We start from the raw sequence: 18,036 nt of genomic DNA, 5'->3' as shown, positions 1-18,036 counted from the left end.
AAGATTATTTTAGTAATCTATTAAACCATAAACTCATTATAGACACTTAATAAATATTCCTTGAATGAATGATTCAGTGTCTCTATATGTCAGCAAAGAAATTAAGCTGTTGGATATTTGTTTCTGATCTTCCCTACCTTTGATTTTGTGTGGGTCTTTAATTTACTCACAGATGGAAAGTCATCATAGTAGCTCTGCATCTCTTTGTCATTTTACATAACTGAATTAATATGTATATAAATTGCTTAGAACAGTTCATGGCACATAGGAAATATTCAGTAAACGTTAGCACTTATGTTCATGATTACAAAATTTTTAATTTTAATCATCTTGGATGGACCATTTTTAATGAGATATATATTTCTGAGAGTTGCTACACTGAATATATTGAGCATCCTTTTTTCCTTCATGAATTAACTCATTGTGAACATCAGAAATAGTATGTCAAATTTGAATTAGTATTCCTTCCTTCTTATTCTCTCTTTCACATCTTGCTACTCATAACAAATTAAGTTGATTTTATCTTTTTAAATAGTTTATGTGGCTGTCTTCTCATTTCCATCCATTCCATTGTTTTACCTTAAGCCTGTGCCTCATCATTTCTCACCTTTGCTGTTTTAAGAATTTCATAACTGCCATTCTGGTCTCATATGTTCCTCCCAATCATCCTTTATATTGTGCCTAGAATCATCTTTCCCTAATACACCTATTATCAGTTAACTCCCCTAAGACTCTTCCCATTGCTTACAGGATAAAGTTTAAACTTGTTTTTGACATGCTCCTGCCTCCCACTTTAAGTAGCCTTACTGTTGCTGCATTCTCTCTGCCCCCTAAGCTCCACCTGTTATAAATTCTTAGATCAGTTCAAACTCAAGTTTGTTAGTCTTGTATATAACTGAAAAAGTCAGTGAACTCTAAGTTAAAATCTTAAGACCTCTTCTACCATTAAAGTGCATATCAACACCTGTTTTAGCTCATCAGAGACCTTTTTGATTTATTTCTGGGTCTTGATGTATTTCATATTTTTGAGGGTGGTAAATCAACTGCACACTCACCTGAAATGTTACTTTCTCTAGGAACATCCTTGACTCTAAGCAGTTGCTTTTCTATGTTTCAGTGGCACCTAAGCATCCCTCTATCCTAGCACTTGCCATGCTATATAGTATAACAGCTATCTTTGTAATAAGGTGTCTTATCTGAAGCTAACTATTGCCTGTACCAATTTGTAGCATTAGTTGACATTCTGCTAGGGTTTGCCTGTGTGCTTCAATCAGTCCGATTTTTATTTAATTGGTGTATTTTGTTTCGGAAATACTCAAGCTAGTGTCTAGTTATATCCCGTAAGTTTTTGGGACCCATAATTTGCCTGGGATAGAACATGAATCTTGCTCAAAATAATGTGTGTGTGTGTGTACGTGTGTGTGCATACACGCATGCGTGTGCAGAGAGAGAAGCACACACATACATGTCTAATGGGTTTGGAATTGTGTGGGGAAGGGTGTCAATAGAAGCCAGATGCTGGGAAGAACAGTGAGTGAAAGCCCATAGCCGAGAAAGACATCTGGCATTTTGTACAATAAACTTTATACCAGTATCTGAAGGGAAGAGTTGTGGTTCCCAGGACAGCATTATTATTATTATTATTATTATTTTATTTATTTGTTTTTTAATCCCATGACTTCTTGTGATGTGATAACTAGCATGAGAAAGTAGATAGGTGTGTGGTAAAAATGAAAGCCTACCATTTCATACTATACATAATATTTTAGGTACTTGAGAAAGAAAAATCTTACTATTCAGAAATGTTGAATGTCCAAAAAAAAGTGTATCTTTGAATCAGTGATAGGCGCTTTATTGCTGGAAGTCCAGCCACTTTTATGAGGATTCTTCTGTTGATGGCTGGTTAGTAAAAACTGGTAGATTTTATTACTAGAAGTCCACACCTTTCTTTCTTGGTACCCATTCTAAAATAGCTGGACATAGAAGGGAAAAGAGATTTCCCATCAACTGGATGAAGTGCTGAGTGGCAGATATCTGAAGGGAGATTCAGACAGAGGCTGAGTGAATAGACACTATGGAGGGTAACAAGGGTCATTGTCATTTTCACAATGTGATACACTGACTGAGGGTTAGCTTTGTTGGTGGTCCTAAGATTTTTGTCTGCAGGAGTTATCTCCTTTGGCTGGGATAGTGGCTTGTTTGGCCCTGCAGATCCATAAAGTCAGCGTCTACATGGCCAAGTCAAATGAGAGGAGAGAGCTGGAGAGTATCATTTATTTTGGAAATACTCAGGGACTAAGATAATGTCATTGATTACGTGATTCCCATTCCATTTTCAGGGATTATCATGGAGTCATAAAAAGAATTAGCCCTGAGGTCTTGCTTCTTGTCAGAGAGGGCTGTTGATCTAGTATCAGACTGTTCTATCTTCAGTGCCTAGCACCATTCCTGATATATAGTAAAATTATGGATGGATGGGTAGACAGATGATGAATGAGATGTTAAACTATCATGTTTAGTTACAGTCACTGTGTTGATGTGTAGTTTTTGGAATACAGAATGGCTTTAATTTTTGAGGCATAAATAACACCCAATAAAAATAAGCATGCTAGAGGAACTGTTTTAATTAAAAGCTGATTTTTGTCTATTTTTTTCCTCTTTTTCTTTTATGTGTGTATTTTCTCTTTTATTGAAAGACATACATGTGTTTGGATTTATAAAGACACTGAACAGTTGTTTTCTTTTCATTCAGGGGGCTGAATTAATGAACAAATATGTTGGTGAATCTGAAAGAGCAGTTAGAGAGGTAAGAAGATTATGTCTTAAAGTGGAACTCTGCATAGGAGAACCAGGCTTCTGTCCTGTATGGTTTCCATTTTGTTTGGGGTTATAGATTTTGAAGTTTCCAAATCTAAATTCTAGTGGTATAATTTTTCTTCAGGCAAATATTATTTTTAAATGCAATTTTGGTCATCTACAATTCTTTGTTTTTGCTTTTAAACATCATAATATTTCCAGCCTTTAGTTTTACCAAATATTTTTTAACGAATGTCAGCGTTTCATTAAAAAAAATAAGGGTATGTTTAAACTTAACAAAGAATGCATGATGTCAGAATGAGATTTAAATCCTTTAAACCAGGTAGCCCTTTAAATCAGATAAGCTTATTAGTATATGAAAATGTCACTGTACTCTTCTTATTTTATTTACTTTACCTTTGACTGGTGATTTAGAAAGTGCATCCCCCTCCTCTCTTAAATTTTACAGCCAGTGCCTGATTGGCCTACTGGCTAATCCATATTGCTGAAGCTACATAACTGGGAAGTTCATGCAAAATCAAGGCACTGAAGTGGGGGTAACTATAGCAGTTTGATCACAAGTCTCGGCTTCCCAAGCAAAGATTGGCCTGCCTCACACAGGCACCCTGTATCCTCAAAGAAGCTAAGCAAGGACAAAAACACATAAATAGCAGTGGAGCGGATGGTCTTCTGCTTGTGACACATGTGGGTATCAACCAAGAGTCTTAGAGATTGGAATACTTTGTTTTGCATCTGAGAAAAAAATTTAAGTTACTTTTTCTTTCTTTTTTTTTCTTGAAATGTAGATGTTGGTTATAATATAAAACATTAACTGATAATGATAGCACCTCATTGATTAAAATATGAAAAAGGTGGTGTTTATTAATATTAAGGTTTTGGTGACTGTTGTGTATTTTTATGGTCATCATACTTGTGGCCAGAAAATGGAGGCCTAGGTTACAGGTTACACACATTTGGATTTCTTTCTGCTTATGCTGACGTTTTCTAGCCCATTTCCACATGTTTTCCCCGTGGCTGTCTGGCCAGTCTTTGATGTTGATAGTCTGATTGACTTCAGATCTAACCTATCTATGCTTTTCCAAGTTTCAGCTGTTTTTTCCTTACAGTCTTCAGAGAAATGAGCAAAGTGTGTGACTTTTAGGTTTATGAGTATTGTATATGCTAAACTTTGGCTGATTTTATACATTTATGATTTTTCTTTTAAATATGTGTTTATTTAGATAAATGTTCCAGGCATTATACTAAGTGCTTTGCATTCTTTTTTAATTCATTTCTTAAACTTCTGAGGCGGGCATTTTTCATAATCTCCATTTTAGAGATGTGGAAATCGTAGTTTAGAAAAATAAAGTTACCCACTGAAGGTCACACAGCTACCAAGTGGTGAAGGTGGGATTTTAACTGAGGTTGTTTGATTACTTAACCAAACTGTCTCCTACACACCTCTAAGAATATGTGTTGGTGTCTTGTCTCTGTTTGCAAGTAGCACCGTGGAAGAGGATACTTTTACATCCATTATGAAGTGCTATACATCTGTTACAGGTTGTATACAAAGTGATTGGGCTGGTTTACTGGTACATAATAGATTTGGTTCTAAATATAATTTTCAAACTAAAACTAGCTATGGAGTTTTCTGGAATTTGCTGATCTTTAGCTAATGTAGCACTCTTTCCACCAGATCTTCCGAAAAGCGAGAGCAGTGGCTCCTTCCATCATTTTCTTTGATGAACTTGATGCCTTAGCAGTTGAAAGGGGCAGGTAAGAAATATTTAATAGGACTCCTATTAAATAGTAGCAGTTACAGTGTAGAGGAATTAAATTATTTCACATCATCACTTTATAGTACTTTCATGTGTAATTTTTTTTTTTAAAGACTGATATGCATTTGGGGCATTTGGGCTAATTTTTATAGTTTACTATCTAAAGAGAGCCAGCCCCCTGCACTGCCTATCAAAATTTGGGTTTTTATTAACATGTGATTAAAACTGTAAATAAAGTTCAGTTAAGCATAATTACGTGATAGAGTAGAATCCAATTATAATAAAAGTTGTTATTATACAGATTTTAGTATTATCTGGATTAAGTCATGTTTCCTAAAATATAGTTAGAATAGAATAAAAATTAGTATTAATAGTTTTGTTTCTGAATGTCAGACAATAAAGAGGATTATTTATAGTATCATATCAAACATATCGTGTGTGTATGTATATATATATATTAAACTGTTTTCAAGTGTGATTTTTTTTTTTCTGTACAAAGATTTACAGGTCTTTTAAGGAATACATGGTACAAGTACTTCATGCTGGAGAGTGTTTATTTGTGTGTTTTCTTCATAACTCTCTGATTATACATTGACTATAAAAGTTTTGCTGATGATAATTATGGTGATGGCAGAAGGCACCTTCTAAGTCTCAGTGTTAAATTTGATAAGAGGCATACTGCTCTCTTCTTTATGGGTAGAGCTGCCTAATCAGATGAGAGTATGAACTGTCACTAGGAAACATTGGGAGGTAGCCTGCCCTGCTCTCTACCCCACCCATTTGATACTCTGTAAATACCTACCAATCTTGTTATTTTATGAGTTGGAGTTCATGAGTCCTTTTATTACTTCTGAAGTGAGATGGAACAAAAGGTTACAAATAGCTCAAGTGCACCTTGACTGCAAGAGAAGAAAAAGAAGCCAGAGAAGTTTACTGAAGTAGGGTGATCTGCCACATTTATGTGCCATCAGAGACGTCTGTTTTTGGAGCCTAGAAAGGGACAGGGTGGGAAACACTGTTAAATATGAACCAAATGGGAGGTGGAATATGTAGCAGAGTTCTCATAAAATGCCTCTGAAAGGTAATGGTATGAGAAACCAGACAAGGCACTTGGTAGAAATAAACTTTTTGTAGGCAATTTGGCTCAGTAGGAATTTGCAAATGTATTAAGAGATGCTAATAATTTGCAGTCTCTAGATATCATTTCCTCTAGTAGTCTTCATCATATTGTGAGCCCTTCCTCAGTGGCTCATTCAGATAAAGTACAGGTAAATTCTGTGTAGTTTCCTTTGCATAGAGAAGTTTCAGTCAAGTTAGTTGACATTTCAGAAAACGAAGATAAGGCTGAACTACAAAATGTAATGTTAATAGTCCAAAGTAGAGAGTTTTAGTTGTACTTTAGCTGCACTAAGTCTTATATAGTTTGGTTTTTATAGCCATAAGAATCTCATAAAATGATATTTTGATTGTTTTTTCCCCATAATTGTGTGATGGGCCAACATTACCTAGAAAGTTATTGTTTTATCTAGTTAGAGTGCTGTAACCTGAAAACAAAAACAAACAAAAGCTTCACACGTATATTTTTGTTCTTCAGCTATTTGAATTGGACACAGTTTCTAGAAACTGAAAGCACAGCTGTTGATAGATAGCAAAGGTATGAAATTCCGAAAATACTAAACCAACTCTATACATTGTTAAAGAAATATAGGAACATAAGAAACATAGTAACATAGGGAAACGTAGAAAAATTAAAAATTCCATAAGCTAGAAATTTTCTATATAATTTTGGGCTGTAGAATATTCATTGCTTTCATTTCTTCTGATTTTTCTATGATAACATTCAGATCCAACTAATAATATGACTAGTCCAAAAATGACAGTGCCTAAGATGACTGTTTCTTCTTATCAAGATTTGGATTTCCACACTTAAGCTGTTTAACAGATTGAGCCATGAATTATGATATATACTAGTCTGTACTGTCCTGTGCATGTTACGTCAATTATTTTGACTACTTGAAGTTACTCAAATTAGCCATGAAACTGAGGATTGCAACCTGCACATTAAATAGAGTATAGACATACTATTTGCTTAGCTTTAGAAATACTTGTGCTTTCAGAAAGAGAGATTTTTCATGTTTATAAAAGTGTCTACTTACAACCACTATTTTCTCCTCTTCCCTGCCCCATTTAAGTTCTTTGGGACTTGAAAAATAAGTAAGCCTGATATTTACTTCTCTTTTTCTGTATGCCCATTTAAATTATGGATGTTCTGAGTAAGATTTTTTTGTCTTATTTCATATTGTGAGTTGGATGAAATGTTGTAAGATTCCCTTTGCAAAGTGCTTTAATGATCTGTAAATATTTGGGAAAATTGAAAATGCTGTTAAAGTAGCATAGCTCTTTGGAAAATGGATACTATGGTAGGGAGTAAGGCACTGACGTAGGGAAGAGATTTGAATTATACTGAGTTAATAATATTGGGTAACATTTATTTAGTGCTTATTGTATTCTAGAAACTGTTTTAAGTGCTTTACAGCTGAAGAAAAAAATTCATAAAAAGGCCCCTGCATTAATGCAAAGTAGGATATTACACAGTTGGTTCTAGTATTCTGCCCTGCCTCCCAGCTAGCTTAAATTTTTACCTTTTTCAGGGTTATAGTGGGGAGGGGAGAGCACGCTGGGCAGTAAATCAACAGTCACTCTTGTCTTAGGCAACACTTCTGTCCCCAGAAGTGAAGAAGGATAGGGTGATTCCCCATATACTGTATTCTCTTGGCCCGGTCTCCTCGGACTGAGGAAATGGCCACTAGACTAATCTAGAGATTCCTAGAACAACTTCCTCTGTCTGGGACGTTCCAGCTAGTCAGTGGATCTTGGAATCATCCTCACCAGCTGACATTAATGACTTTCCTTAGAGAGATGGCCTGATGCAACATTTTACTAGGAATCGGGAGTTATTTTTTGTTGTTATAGGACACATAGGTCATTTGTAGCTATCTTGCTTTTAAAATGAAAATTTGCTTGCATTTTGCATGCACCAAGAAAATTATCATAAGTAGTGCTTGTGTTCAGAGTGTTGATAGTATATGTTTGGCTAGTCTTCTTTAGGTCTCTTTCAAGCCTGAATATTGAAATTCAGGCTTGAAAGAGACCTAAAGAAGTGTTGGGGGTAGATTTTAAGAAACAAATTCAGATGCCTGCCATTTGGGATTCTTTATGACATTTAAAAATTAAACTAGAAAAACATTTTAAAATTTGAATTGGATATGACTTGTTGGCCTATAATTTAGAAATCATATGAAGAGATGATAGGGGATTTTATTTTATTGCAGGAGCTGAAAGGAAATAAATATCATTTTTGTGAAATGTTTGCTATTGAAAAATAAAATCAATGTAATAATTACCATCATGGTGGTGAGATCTCCTTAAGATAGGGGTTAGCATTCCTTTTCTGAAACAGGCCAGTTAGTAAATATTTTTTGCTTTTTGAGTCATACAGTTTCTATTGCAGCTATTCATCTCTGTTGCTACAGTGCGAAAGTAGCCATAGACAATATGTAATCAAATAAGAAACAGTTGGCTGGCCAGATTTAAACTGGCTATAGGTTCCTGACCTTTTTTAAGATATCATAAAGTCCCTTCAGTCCACAGCACTCTGACTTTTGAACAGGGATAATTTGGAAAAGGGACTTGACTTCCGAAGGGAAAAGAAAATTAATCTTTTGGAAACGTCTAATTTCAGTACTTTGTATAGCTGAACATTTTTTCCATTGTTGTGTTGCCTATCTCTAGCAGATAATAAAGTTTTATAAAATCATTTCATTATGTTAGTGATTATACATTTGTTCTTAAACTTGGAGTTGGTTTTGATTTCCTAGGATGTCAGTTTTATGGATTTTGTTTCCTACTGTGGCTTTGAAAGTCAGCCAAGAATATTTCTCAGTCCATAAAACAGTTTCACTATGCTACTCCAGCTAGCTATCAGTGATCTGTGGAAATAAAGGGCAAAGGCAACATGAATAATGGGAATCCAAAGAATTCCCTTCACCTAATCTTCAACATTAATTATAGCCACCAAGTTTCTCTACAACAAGTAGCAAATTAGACCAGTATGAGCTTCACCTCTTTCTGTTTAACGGCACTTGACTAGATCAATACATTTCTGAATACAAGGAAGGGGATATATGTATACAAATAGTTGATTCACTTCATTGTTCAGCAGAAACTAACACAACACTGTAAAGCAATTATACTCCAATTAAAAAAAAATAATGAATTAAATAAGTTACGTGCTCCGTATTACCAACACAGAATTTTTAAACTAGAAAGACCTGTATATATGTCTTACCTAATTTAACTCCCTCATTCATACATGCCAATAATTATGAAATCCTCAAGGGAACGGCAACATCTTCATCCTCTTACCTCAGATGTCCAGCACAGTGCCTAGCAGAGAAGGCACTCTGTGCTAAAACCCAGACATTTAGTTTTTGAATAAGGGAATGAAGCCTCAGGGAAACTAGAGATTAGGTTCACTCAGCTGGTTGTTAGCAGAGTATGATTTCACCATGTTTTAGTGTCATTTGTGAACCAATTTTATTTTAAAATTAAACACTGAGACTGTCTTTTAGAATTTTGTCACCTGCATTACGTTCATAGAAGCATCAAGATCTTCATTATAAAGAATCATTTGTAAGCTTTGGAATACATTCACCTGTCAAAGAGCTCCGAAAAGAATTAAGGAAGTGCGAAGTGATGCGTTTTTCAAAAAAATTCAGTAGTTTTTGTACACACTAACTTTAAAAGTGAGTCTAGAGTCACAAAACTTTGTCAGTTGTGCTGAGGGTACAGAAATGATAAATGTTCTTTCTAACATAGCTGATAGCAACAGTATTCAAAGGATAATAGAGGATAGCAACAGTAATGAGATCATGCTTATTAGATCAGTGACAAAACATTTTGAAAGACTATGTACGTCCTTGGTATACTAATTAATTTTGTAGAAAGATCACCGTGTTACCCTCTGCCAGAAGGCCATTCAATCGCATTTATTTTATTGTAGGGGAATCAAATTGAGTCTTTTCTCAAGTAAGCAAGCATGCAAATCACTGGGTTCCAAATCCTATGTGTCTGTAGTCACAGAGCATTATAAATCAAGAGCCTGAGTCAGTATCCACCTATCCCCCACTTCCCCCCCCACGCCCGCCCCCTGAAAAAAGTTCATTTAGAAGATACAAAAAGAGGATAGAAAAAACAGATGAAGAGAACTTCTTTCGGTATAGATCTAAGAAACCAGGGAAGTGGAGATTTTCTTCTCACTCTATTTCATTTCTGCATCTGAGCACACAGTCTTACAGTATATTCTGTTTTTTTCTGTTTTAGAAGGTTTGCTGTTTTTAAAAAAGTCATTTTTCACGTATAAAAATATCTGAGAAAGTATAAAGGTCTCCTTATCTGGAACTTTTTGCTGTTCAAAATAAATTGTTCCTTGAGGACCCTGAGGAGCCAAATTGTCACTACATTTGAGCAGCTAATGAAATGAGAAGAAATCTCATTGCCAGGGCATAGCAGGCTCCTACTAATGCATCTTGTATAAACAAAGTGTCTTTTAGCAGTTTATATATCACGCTCACTGTTTTGGGCATAGTTATGAAGGGCTTAAGAGGAGTAGTTTTTAATCTTAGAATTATGTTGGTGGCTTTTATGGAAGAACTTAAGGAAGTTTGATACTTTCTACCATGTTTTAAGTAAAGCTCAGTAGAGAACTGGCAATGTGAATCTGCATATATCTGCTGACCTGTGCTATCCTGACTTCCGAAAATCTTCAATCATATATCATGTTCATGCTTTATTTCAGTAACCTTTATGTGCCAGACACTCCTTTTTCAGTTTAATTTGTTAGGATAACGTGTAAAATGTTATAGAGATCCCTTCATTAAGCCAGGTATACTGGTGATAATTATAATGATAATGCTTATAACTGTTATCTGTTGACATTTCCTTTGTGCTAAGTATCAGTAGATCCTTTATACATTTATTTAATTTTGAGGGTGGTATGAGTCTTTCCATGTTTGATTGAGAAAACTGAGTCTCAGAGAGGTTAAGTAACTCTTCCACAAGATTACACAAAAAAATAATGGTAAGGCTTACTAATTGAACCCAAGCATACTGATTATCAAAGCTCCTTCCCAAATTCAAAGCAAGCTTCCTAATGAGTACTAATCAATGAAGGTTTTACTGGAATGATTTTAAAACCTTTATGTTGTATAATCATATATTATAATTACTATAGAACTTTAGTTTTCATTGTCACCATTTCTAGATCTATGGTACTTAAGAAAATGACACATGTTTAGAAGCATTTTCTCTGCTTTAATTTTTAGCTTGAATAAGTTTGAACTTACATGTATTAATTATCCTTGTTTTTCTTTTGTTGGATTATGTTTATAACAATAACCTGGGGACATCCAGGATTGTGAAAAAATTCCCTTCAAAAAATTGCTTTTGGCAGAGGGTAAATTGAACTGTGAGTTTAAGAATCACTTGTTTCTCTAATACTGTGTTTTGAGTCAAAACTATACAGATGTAGCGAGTGTTGCCTATGTTAGCTTGGAATTTTTACTGAGAAATCATGGCAAGATGGAAAGATACATACTTTTATGTCATTTTCTGTGTTAACACTTTATACAAAGCTGCAGTTATTCAGAGCACATGCAGCTTGCACAGCTCTAGGACAGCATGTGAAGATAACTCATTATATATGTCTGTCTGCTTTTATAGGGTATGTTGTTAATCTAAAATAATTTATTTACTATTAGGTTCAAGCTGAATATAGATCATAATCTGACAGCATAGTTTATCGTGAAATGGTCAACTAGAATATTCAAGGCATTATTGATTCTTGACATTCATCAAATGATTTTTGCTTTCACTTTCTGAGTTTCTTGGCATATGTTTCTGAATATTACTCAGCCATAAACAAGAATGAAATAATGCCATTTGCAGCAACATGGATGGACCTAGAGATTTATCGTACTTAGTGAAGTAAGTCAGAGAAAGACAAATATCATATGATAAATAGCTTATATATGGAATCTAAAAAAAAAAAAAAGATACAAATGAACTTATATACAAAACAGAAATAGACCCACAGACATAGAAAATGAACTTATGGTTACCAAAGGGGAAAGGGAGGGGAGGGAGTTTGGGATTAACATATACACACTACTATATATGAAATAGATAACCAACAAGGACCTACTGTATAACACAGAGAACTATAGTCAATATTTTTGTAATAACCTATAAAGGAAAAGAATCTGAAAAAGAATGTTACACATATAAATAATATAAAATTAATATAAAATCATAAATATATAAAATTATTAAATATATTAATAAAATTATATAAATATATTAAACATAATAAATATAGAATTAATATAATTTTATATAACTATATTATATCTATAAATTACAATTATTTTATAATTATTTTTTATATTATAAAATAATTATAATTATAAATAATACAAAATATATAAGTATATATATAAAACTGAATCACTTTGGTGTATACCTGAAACTAATACAACATTGTAAATCAGTTATACATGAATTAAAAATTAAAAAAAAAACCCCAAAATACCCCAAAACTAGTCTTCCATGTGATTTTATTTTTCATGGATTATAACTTGCTTAAGTATTTGTTCTCTTGCTGGACTTTTTAAATATATAAAAATTGTCTCTCCTTTAAATTTTATTTTAAAGAAGTGTCTATCAAGAAGCCAGAACTGTAATTATTGTTCCCATAGTGTTATCATCTTCAAAGTATTTGATCAGAGTATAATTCATATTTTTCCTGAACTTTAGAAAAACAGGGAAAATAAAAAATAAATATTGTATCTGTTTCCTTCTGCCCCAAACTCATTTTCCTTTAGATGGTTATACTCACTGACTCAAGGAAAACCAGCTCCTTCACAAGTAGAGAGGTTTCCTAATCATGGCAATTCATTTTAAAAGAAATTCACATTGGGCTTGTCAGGATCAGGTAAAGAAAGAAAAAGCAAAATAGGACCTGGAACACTTGTATGTATTCTTAACATTTTCAGTGAGTGAACAGTATCTTTGCAAACAGATGGCCTCATAAAATCTACAGTTTCTCTGATTAGGGAAGTTGATACTTAGGACTCAGAAGTATCATGTTTATAACTCTTTTAATTTTAACCACTGTACAGAAATCATTCTGCAAAGAAAATTTTTTTGTTGATCACTTTAAATGTTGATCACAGACTTTTTATCTTTAGTTTAGTAATAATTTTACTGGCTTTAGCATTTGAGAATCCCGAGCCCATTCTTGATGCCTTCGATTACTTTTGATGATTTTGGGAAATTCTCAGGTTGTGTTTCCTGAGATATGGCTTCTATTTGATTCTCTCACTTCTCTCCTTATGAGACTGCAGTAATATGTTTCTTAGGCTTTCCACTGGGTTCTATATGTATTTTTACTATTTTCATTCTTTTTTTCTCTTTGTGCATCAGTTTGGATATTTTCTACTGACCTGCCTTCCAGTTCAAGGATCCTGTGTTCTGTTGTGTTTAATCTACTATTACATTCATCTTTTTAATTCTTAATTTTAGTTATTATAATTTTTAGGTTTAGAATTTTTCTTATGGATCCCAGATCCCTGCTGAAATTCACCATTTTTTTATTTCTGTGCTTTTGGTTTGTTTTGTTTTACTACAATTCAGGTGAATTTTTGTTTTTATTATCTCAGTCCCATCCCTGTCCAGATTACATGCTAATTTAACATTGTTTCAGATTCTAATTCCCTAGCATCCTTCCTCTTCTTAAGAGGAAACTAAAAGGAAGAAGGGATAAAGGCTAAATGAGAGTCTAGAAAAATCTTTTCCTATTTATCTTTTTATTTGCAGGATATAGGGTTTTGAGGAATGGGTGAATTAGGGATGTGTATATTCAATATTATGCTTTTGTTGATAACAGTGTATCTTGGGCTTAATTGTTCCGTTTCTTTTGTGGACTCCATATCTAATGCTTGTTGTTGGGTTCAGTGTCTAAAGCGATTATGGTAATGGTTATTTTTCTATTCGTGAAATGTTTTACCCATTCTTAACTTTAGATTAGTTTATGTTAATTGAATGTGGTGGTGCATCAGTGTGCTTTCAGCATCTAAAAATGGCATTTAAAAAGCCCCTTAACTTTTTTTTCTTACCTATGACTTAAATTCAAACTGAAAGACTGTTGTATTGTTTTTTTTTCCCCTGATAAGCTCTCATGTAAAAAGTGCTTGTAATAAAGCTTGTATGTGACATCCTTTCATCTTTAAATCTGTTATTTTCTACAATGATTTATGTTCAAAACATTAATCCAAGGTTATAAAATACTGAAATACTGTTCGAATTTTATGATGAAAATTTTTGTAAATTTGGAATGCCTTTAAATGTATTCAAATTTTTTGTTTTATAAAGTTTGAAGAGTTAAAACCAATATGTGGATTTTAATAATAATAAATCTATGTTATTTGTTAAACTTACTCATTTTTTAGCCTCTTAATATCATTGTTTAATTTTTCTTTCAAATGTTACCATGTAGGAAAGCTTGTATTGAATGGTGCTCAGATTCAGTACTAGCCCTGGCTAAACCTAACTTTGATAACTATAAGATTGCTCTCCTTTCTATAAAAGATTCTAAATGTTCTATATAGTATGAGCATTCATGGTTATAAGTTAGAGCCACTGCTTCATTACTGATGGGGTAAATCAGTTATCTTAATCTAGTTTTATTTAGTTACGTTTATGCTGTCCAAGTTCTTGATTTAAACTGAAAGCAGATGTTATCCAGAGTTCTTGAATCAGTCTTTCAGGAACTAGTCTGTGTTACTTATTTTGGAAAAGCAAATGAATGTGGAGTTTTCTTTCTCCCTGCTAGACTCTAAGGTCCTTGAGGAAGTAGGGACTGCCATCTTAATGTTTTAATTCCCATTTCCTAAAGCCATGTCTGGCCTGCTAGGCAGTGAATGTTTATTGAATAAATGAGTTGAATTGAATTGAATGAATTGTTGCACTTTCTAATAAAATTACCCCCCTCATTTTTCCTCTCATTCTTCTCTCACTGTACCACAATGATGTTTGCCTAATCTGAAACAAAACCTAGTAGCTATTTTTTTTTAACTTCTCAGCAAGTTCAGCTAATACATTCATACTTAGCAGTAAGACATCTAGCAGTCTTCCTAATTCATTGGAGGAAGAAGGGAGAATGTACATAACATAGCTAAGGATGGGTTCTGACATTATTTGAATATAGTTCCTATCAGGAAGCACTAGCAAGCAAAGCACAAGCACACATAGATTTAGATGTGGCATGGGCCCAGGATTTTTTCTTTTGATGGAAGTATGCCATTCACTTAAAGCTATTTAGTTATGTTACACAAATTCCTTTAGGTAGGTCACAAAAATTAGAACTTTATCATTATCTAGTAACGCTGTTAGGTTAATATTTTTTTTTTGGTGTATGTGTAACTCTCCAGTGCTAGGTAGTGTAACATTCCTATGGGGATTCACTCTACTCTCCTTGCTGACATATTTTCTGAGGAGTCATTCGATGTAATTCTTATCTTTGTGCCTCTGTAGTGAAGTGTTTTTGTCCTCTAGCTACTTTCAAGATTTTTTCTTTATCTTTGGTTTTCTATTGTTTGAATACGATATGCCTAGGTGTAGCTTTTTGGCATTTTTCCTACTTGATGTTCTCTGGGCTTCTTGGATCTTGCTGTCAGATATTAATTTGGGGAAATTCTCAGTCATTATGGCTTCAGATAGTTTTTCTGTTCTACCTGTCTTCTCCTTTTGGTGTTTCAGGTACACATATATTCCATATTTTGTTGTTGTCCACAGTTCTTGGATTTTCTTTTCTGTTTCTTTTTACTTTTTTACTGTTTTCTTCAGTCTTTTTTTCTCTTTCCTTTTCCGTTTTGGATGTTTCTATTGACTCATACTTAAGTGGAGAGATTCTTTCCTCAGCCATGGCTAATCTGCTAATGAGTCCAATAAAGGCATTCTTTATTTCTGTTATAGTGTTGTAACAACCTTAGAATTCTTTTTGAGCCTTAGAATTTCCATTTCTCTGCTTATGTTGCCTCTTTCTTGTGTGTTGTCTACTTTGTCCACTAGAGCCCTTAGCATATTAGTCATAGTTTTAAAAAATTACTGGTGTGATAATTCCAGCATTCCTGCTGGTTCTCTGGTTCTGATGGTTGCTCACTTTCTTCCAGCTGTGTTTGCTTGCCTTTTAGTATGCCTTATAGTTTTTTCTTGATAGACATGATGTACTGGACAACAGGAACTGTGGCAAATAGGCCTTCAGAAATATAGTGGTAAGTGAGGACACAGTGAGGAGGTGTCGGTTACCAGCCAGGGGAAAAGAGTCCTCATCTGACCATGCTGGCCTCTTGATCTTACCAGCTCCAGACTGTGAGAAATGAACTTCTGTTGTTTATAAACCACCTAGCCTGTGGTATTTTTTGTTATAGCAGCCTGAATGGATTAAGGTACCTGTGATCTCACATTTCTGAGGGATCTACAAAGAATTGTTAATTTTTCAGTTTATAGAGCTTTTTACTTGTTATTAGGAGGAAGTAGAGCCTTCTAAGATTCTTATACACTGGACTGGAAAGCATACCAAAACTGCCCTTTTGTGATCTGTTCCCTATACTGTAGCCGCTGTAGTCCTCAAAAACATAAATCTGATCTTGTCATGTCTCTACTTGAAACTTCCCATCAACTTTAGGACAAAATCCAAACTTAGTAATTTGGATAATAAAGCCTTTGTCATCCAGCCTTGGTTTATCTTTCTCTGCTAATATTTTACATTTTTACGTTACTGCTATGCTGTGCTACTCTGAACCGTTTTCCATTTTCAGTGTTCTGTATTCTCTCTCTTCCCTATCTTTTTCTTTGCTGGTCTGGCCCCCACTCATCTTTCGGGTCGTAGGTTAGAAGCCATCACCTCTGGACAGCCCACCTTGACTCTCCCAAGACCTGTTCGTTTGACCTTCCTTTGCCCCTTGTAGTGTAGGATCACAACTAATTAGCAAAGTAGATACAATTAAAGGCCTTGGATGTAATCTGTTGGCATCCTTAAATGCTTATATGCTTGCAGTCATCATGAAGGAGCCCATAGAGCTTTTGCTAGCAATGTTCCTATCTAACATTTGGAAAAGTTACATTTTGAAGCGTTTTTGGAAAGATATATAATCTATTTATTCAAAATGTTTAATCTTAAGTAGACCCAGATCAGCAAATCCATGCACCAGCCAGTTGGTTACTCGCAGGAATTAATGTTAACCAAGACAAATCTCAGTGGCTTCCCAGATGCTCCTTGCTTGGTCCCAAACTTTTTGACATTGGGAAGGACCATTTAATAAATTGACAGTGTAATTTATATGACAACCTGGAAGGACCAACCGTTTAATTTAATTGACAGTATGATTTGTGTAACAACATCATGTATGTCTGATTAGTGTGAGTTAGAGGCTACTCTCCTTTGTGTCAAGTTTTTGAACTTGTAATGCACACTGAGATCTAAATTCTTTTATTTAGAGATCCTGATTACCTTATTATTAAATATATTATGTGATGATTATACTAAGGTGTACTTGCTGTCATGCATGGGTGCTAAGACAAAGGTATGGGGTGTGTCTCTTCTATCCTCTTTCCCTCTTCTCCCCTCTCCCACTCTCAACTGTATCTGATTGAATTTATATGTTTACTATACTTACAATGCTGTTTCACTCTGTAATTGTCCACCTAGATGTTTATTATATATTTCCCAATTCTGAACAGAGCCTAGTAAATCCCAGCTAGTGCTAATGAGAATTATTATTGTGGGGCCTTGATTGTGTAATATCAGGGTTTTGTTCACTATTAAGACCTGTTGAGTTTACTTCTTAAAAATCAATATTCAGTAATTTTTTGTGATCAAGGAAATGAGATTAAATTAAGGTGTAGTTTGTTCAGGAGTAGCTTTGTAATTGACCTGGTGCATGAAAAAAAGGAACAAAATAAAATGGTTTTTTTCCCCCTATTTCTCTAGATATGGGTATTGTGATGACCCCCTACCTGCTGATGTGTTTTAAAAATATTCTTAATATTTTAAAATATCAAGATAGGTCAGAAATATCCCGTTTGCTATAGGTTTGTAAAGAGTTTTCTGTCTCGCATAGGCTCTAAGGTTCATGTGAGAATGAGTCTGTATCTTATTCATTTTTTTATTCCCAATTCCTGTCAGTTTATTTGCCATATAAAATGTAAATATCGGGGGGCTTCCCTGGTGGCGCAGTGGTTGAGAGTCCACCTGCCGATGCAGGGCACACGGGTTCATGCCCCGGTTCGGGAAGATCCCACATGCCGTGGAGCGGCTGGGCCCGTGAGCCATGGGCGCTGAGCC

The 18,036-nt window shown here is 34.4% G+C and overlaps 1 protein-coding gene across 1 annotated transcript in view; it reads left to right on the top strand.

Annotated features, from left to right (window-relative positions):
• AFG2A (AFG2 AAA ATPase homolog A) overlaps window positions 1-18,036 on the top strand; it is a 343,384-nt gene that overhangs the window by 93,499 nt on the left and 231,849 nt on the right. The window contains exons 12-13 of the mRNA XM_082838804.1: window positions 2,753-2,806; window positions 4,493-4,572. Coding sequence (XP_082694930.1) covers window positions 2,753-2,806; window positions 4,493-4,572 — 134 coding nt within the window. The remainder of the gene's footprint in view (window positions 1-2,752; window positions 2,807-4,492; window positions 4,573-18,036) is intronic.

This window comes from Leucopleurus acutus, assembly GCF_964270905.1.
Source record: "Leucopleurus acutus genome assembly, chromosome: 4".
In the NCBI taxonomy this organism is placed as follows: Eukaryota; Metazoa; Chordata; class Mammalia; order Artiodactyla; family Delphinidae; genus Leucopleurus; species Leucopleurus acutus.
Note: the sequence above shows the minus strand (reverse complement) of the source record. Positions and strands in the feature narration are given on the sequence as shown.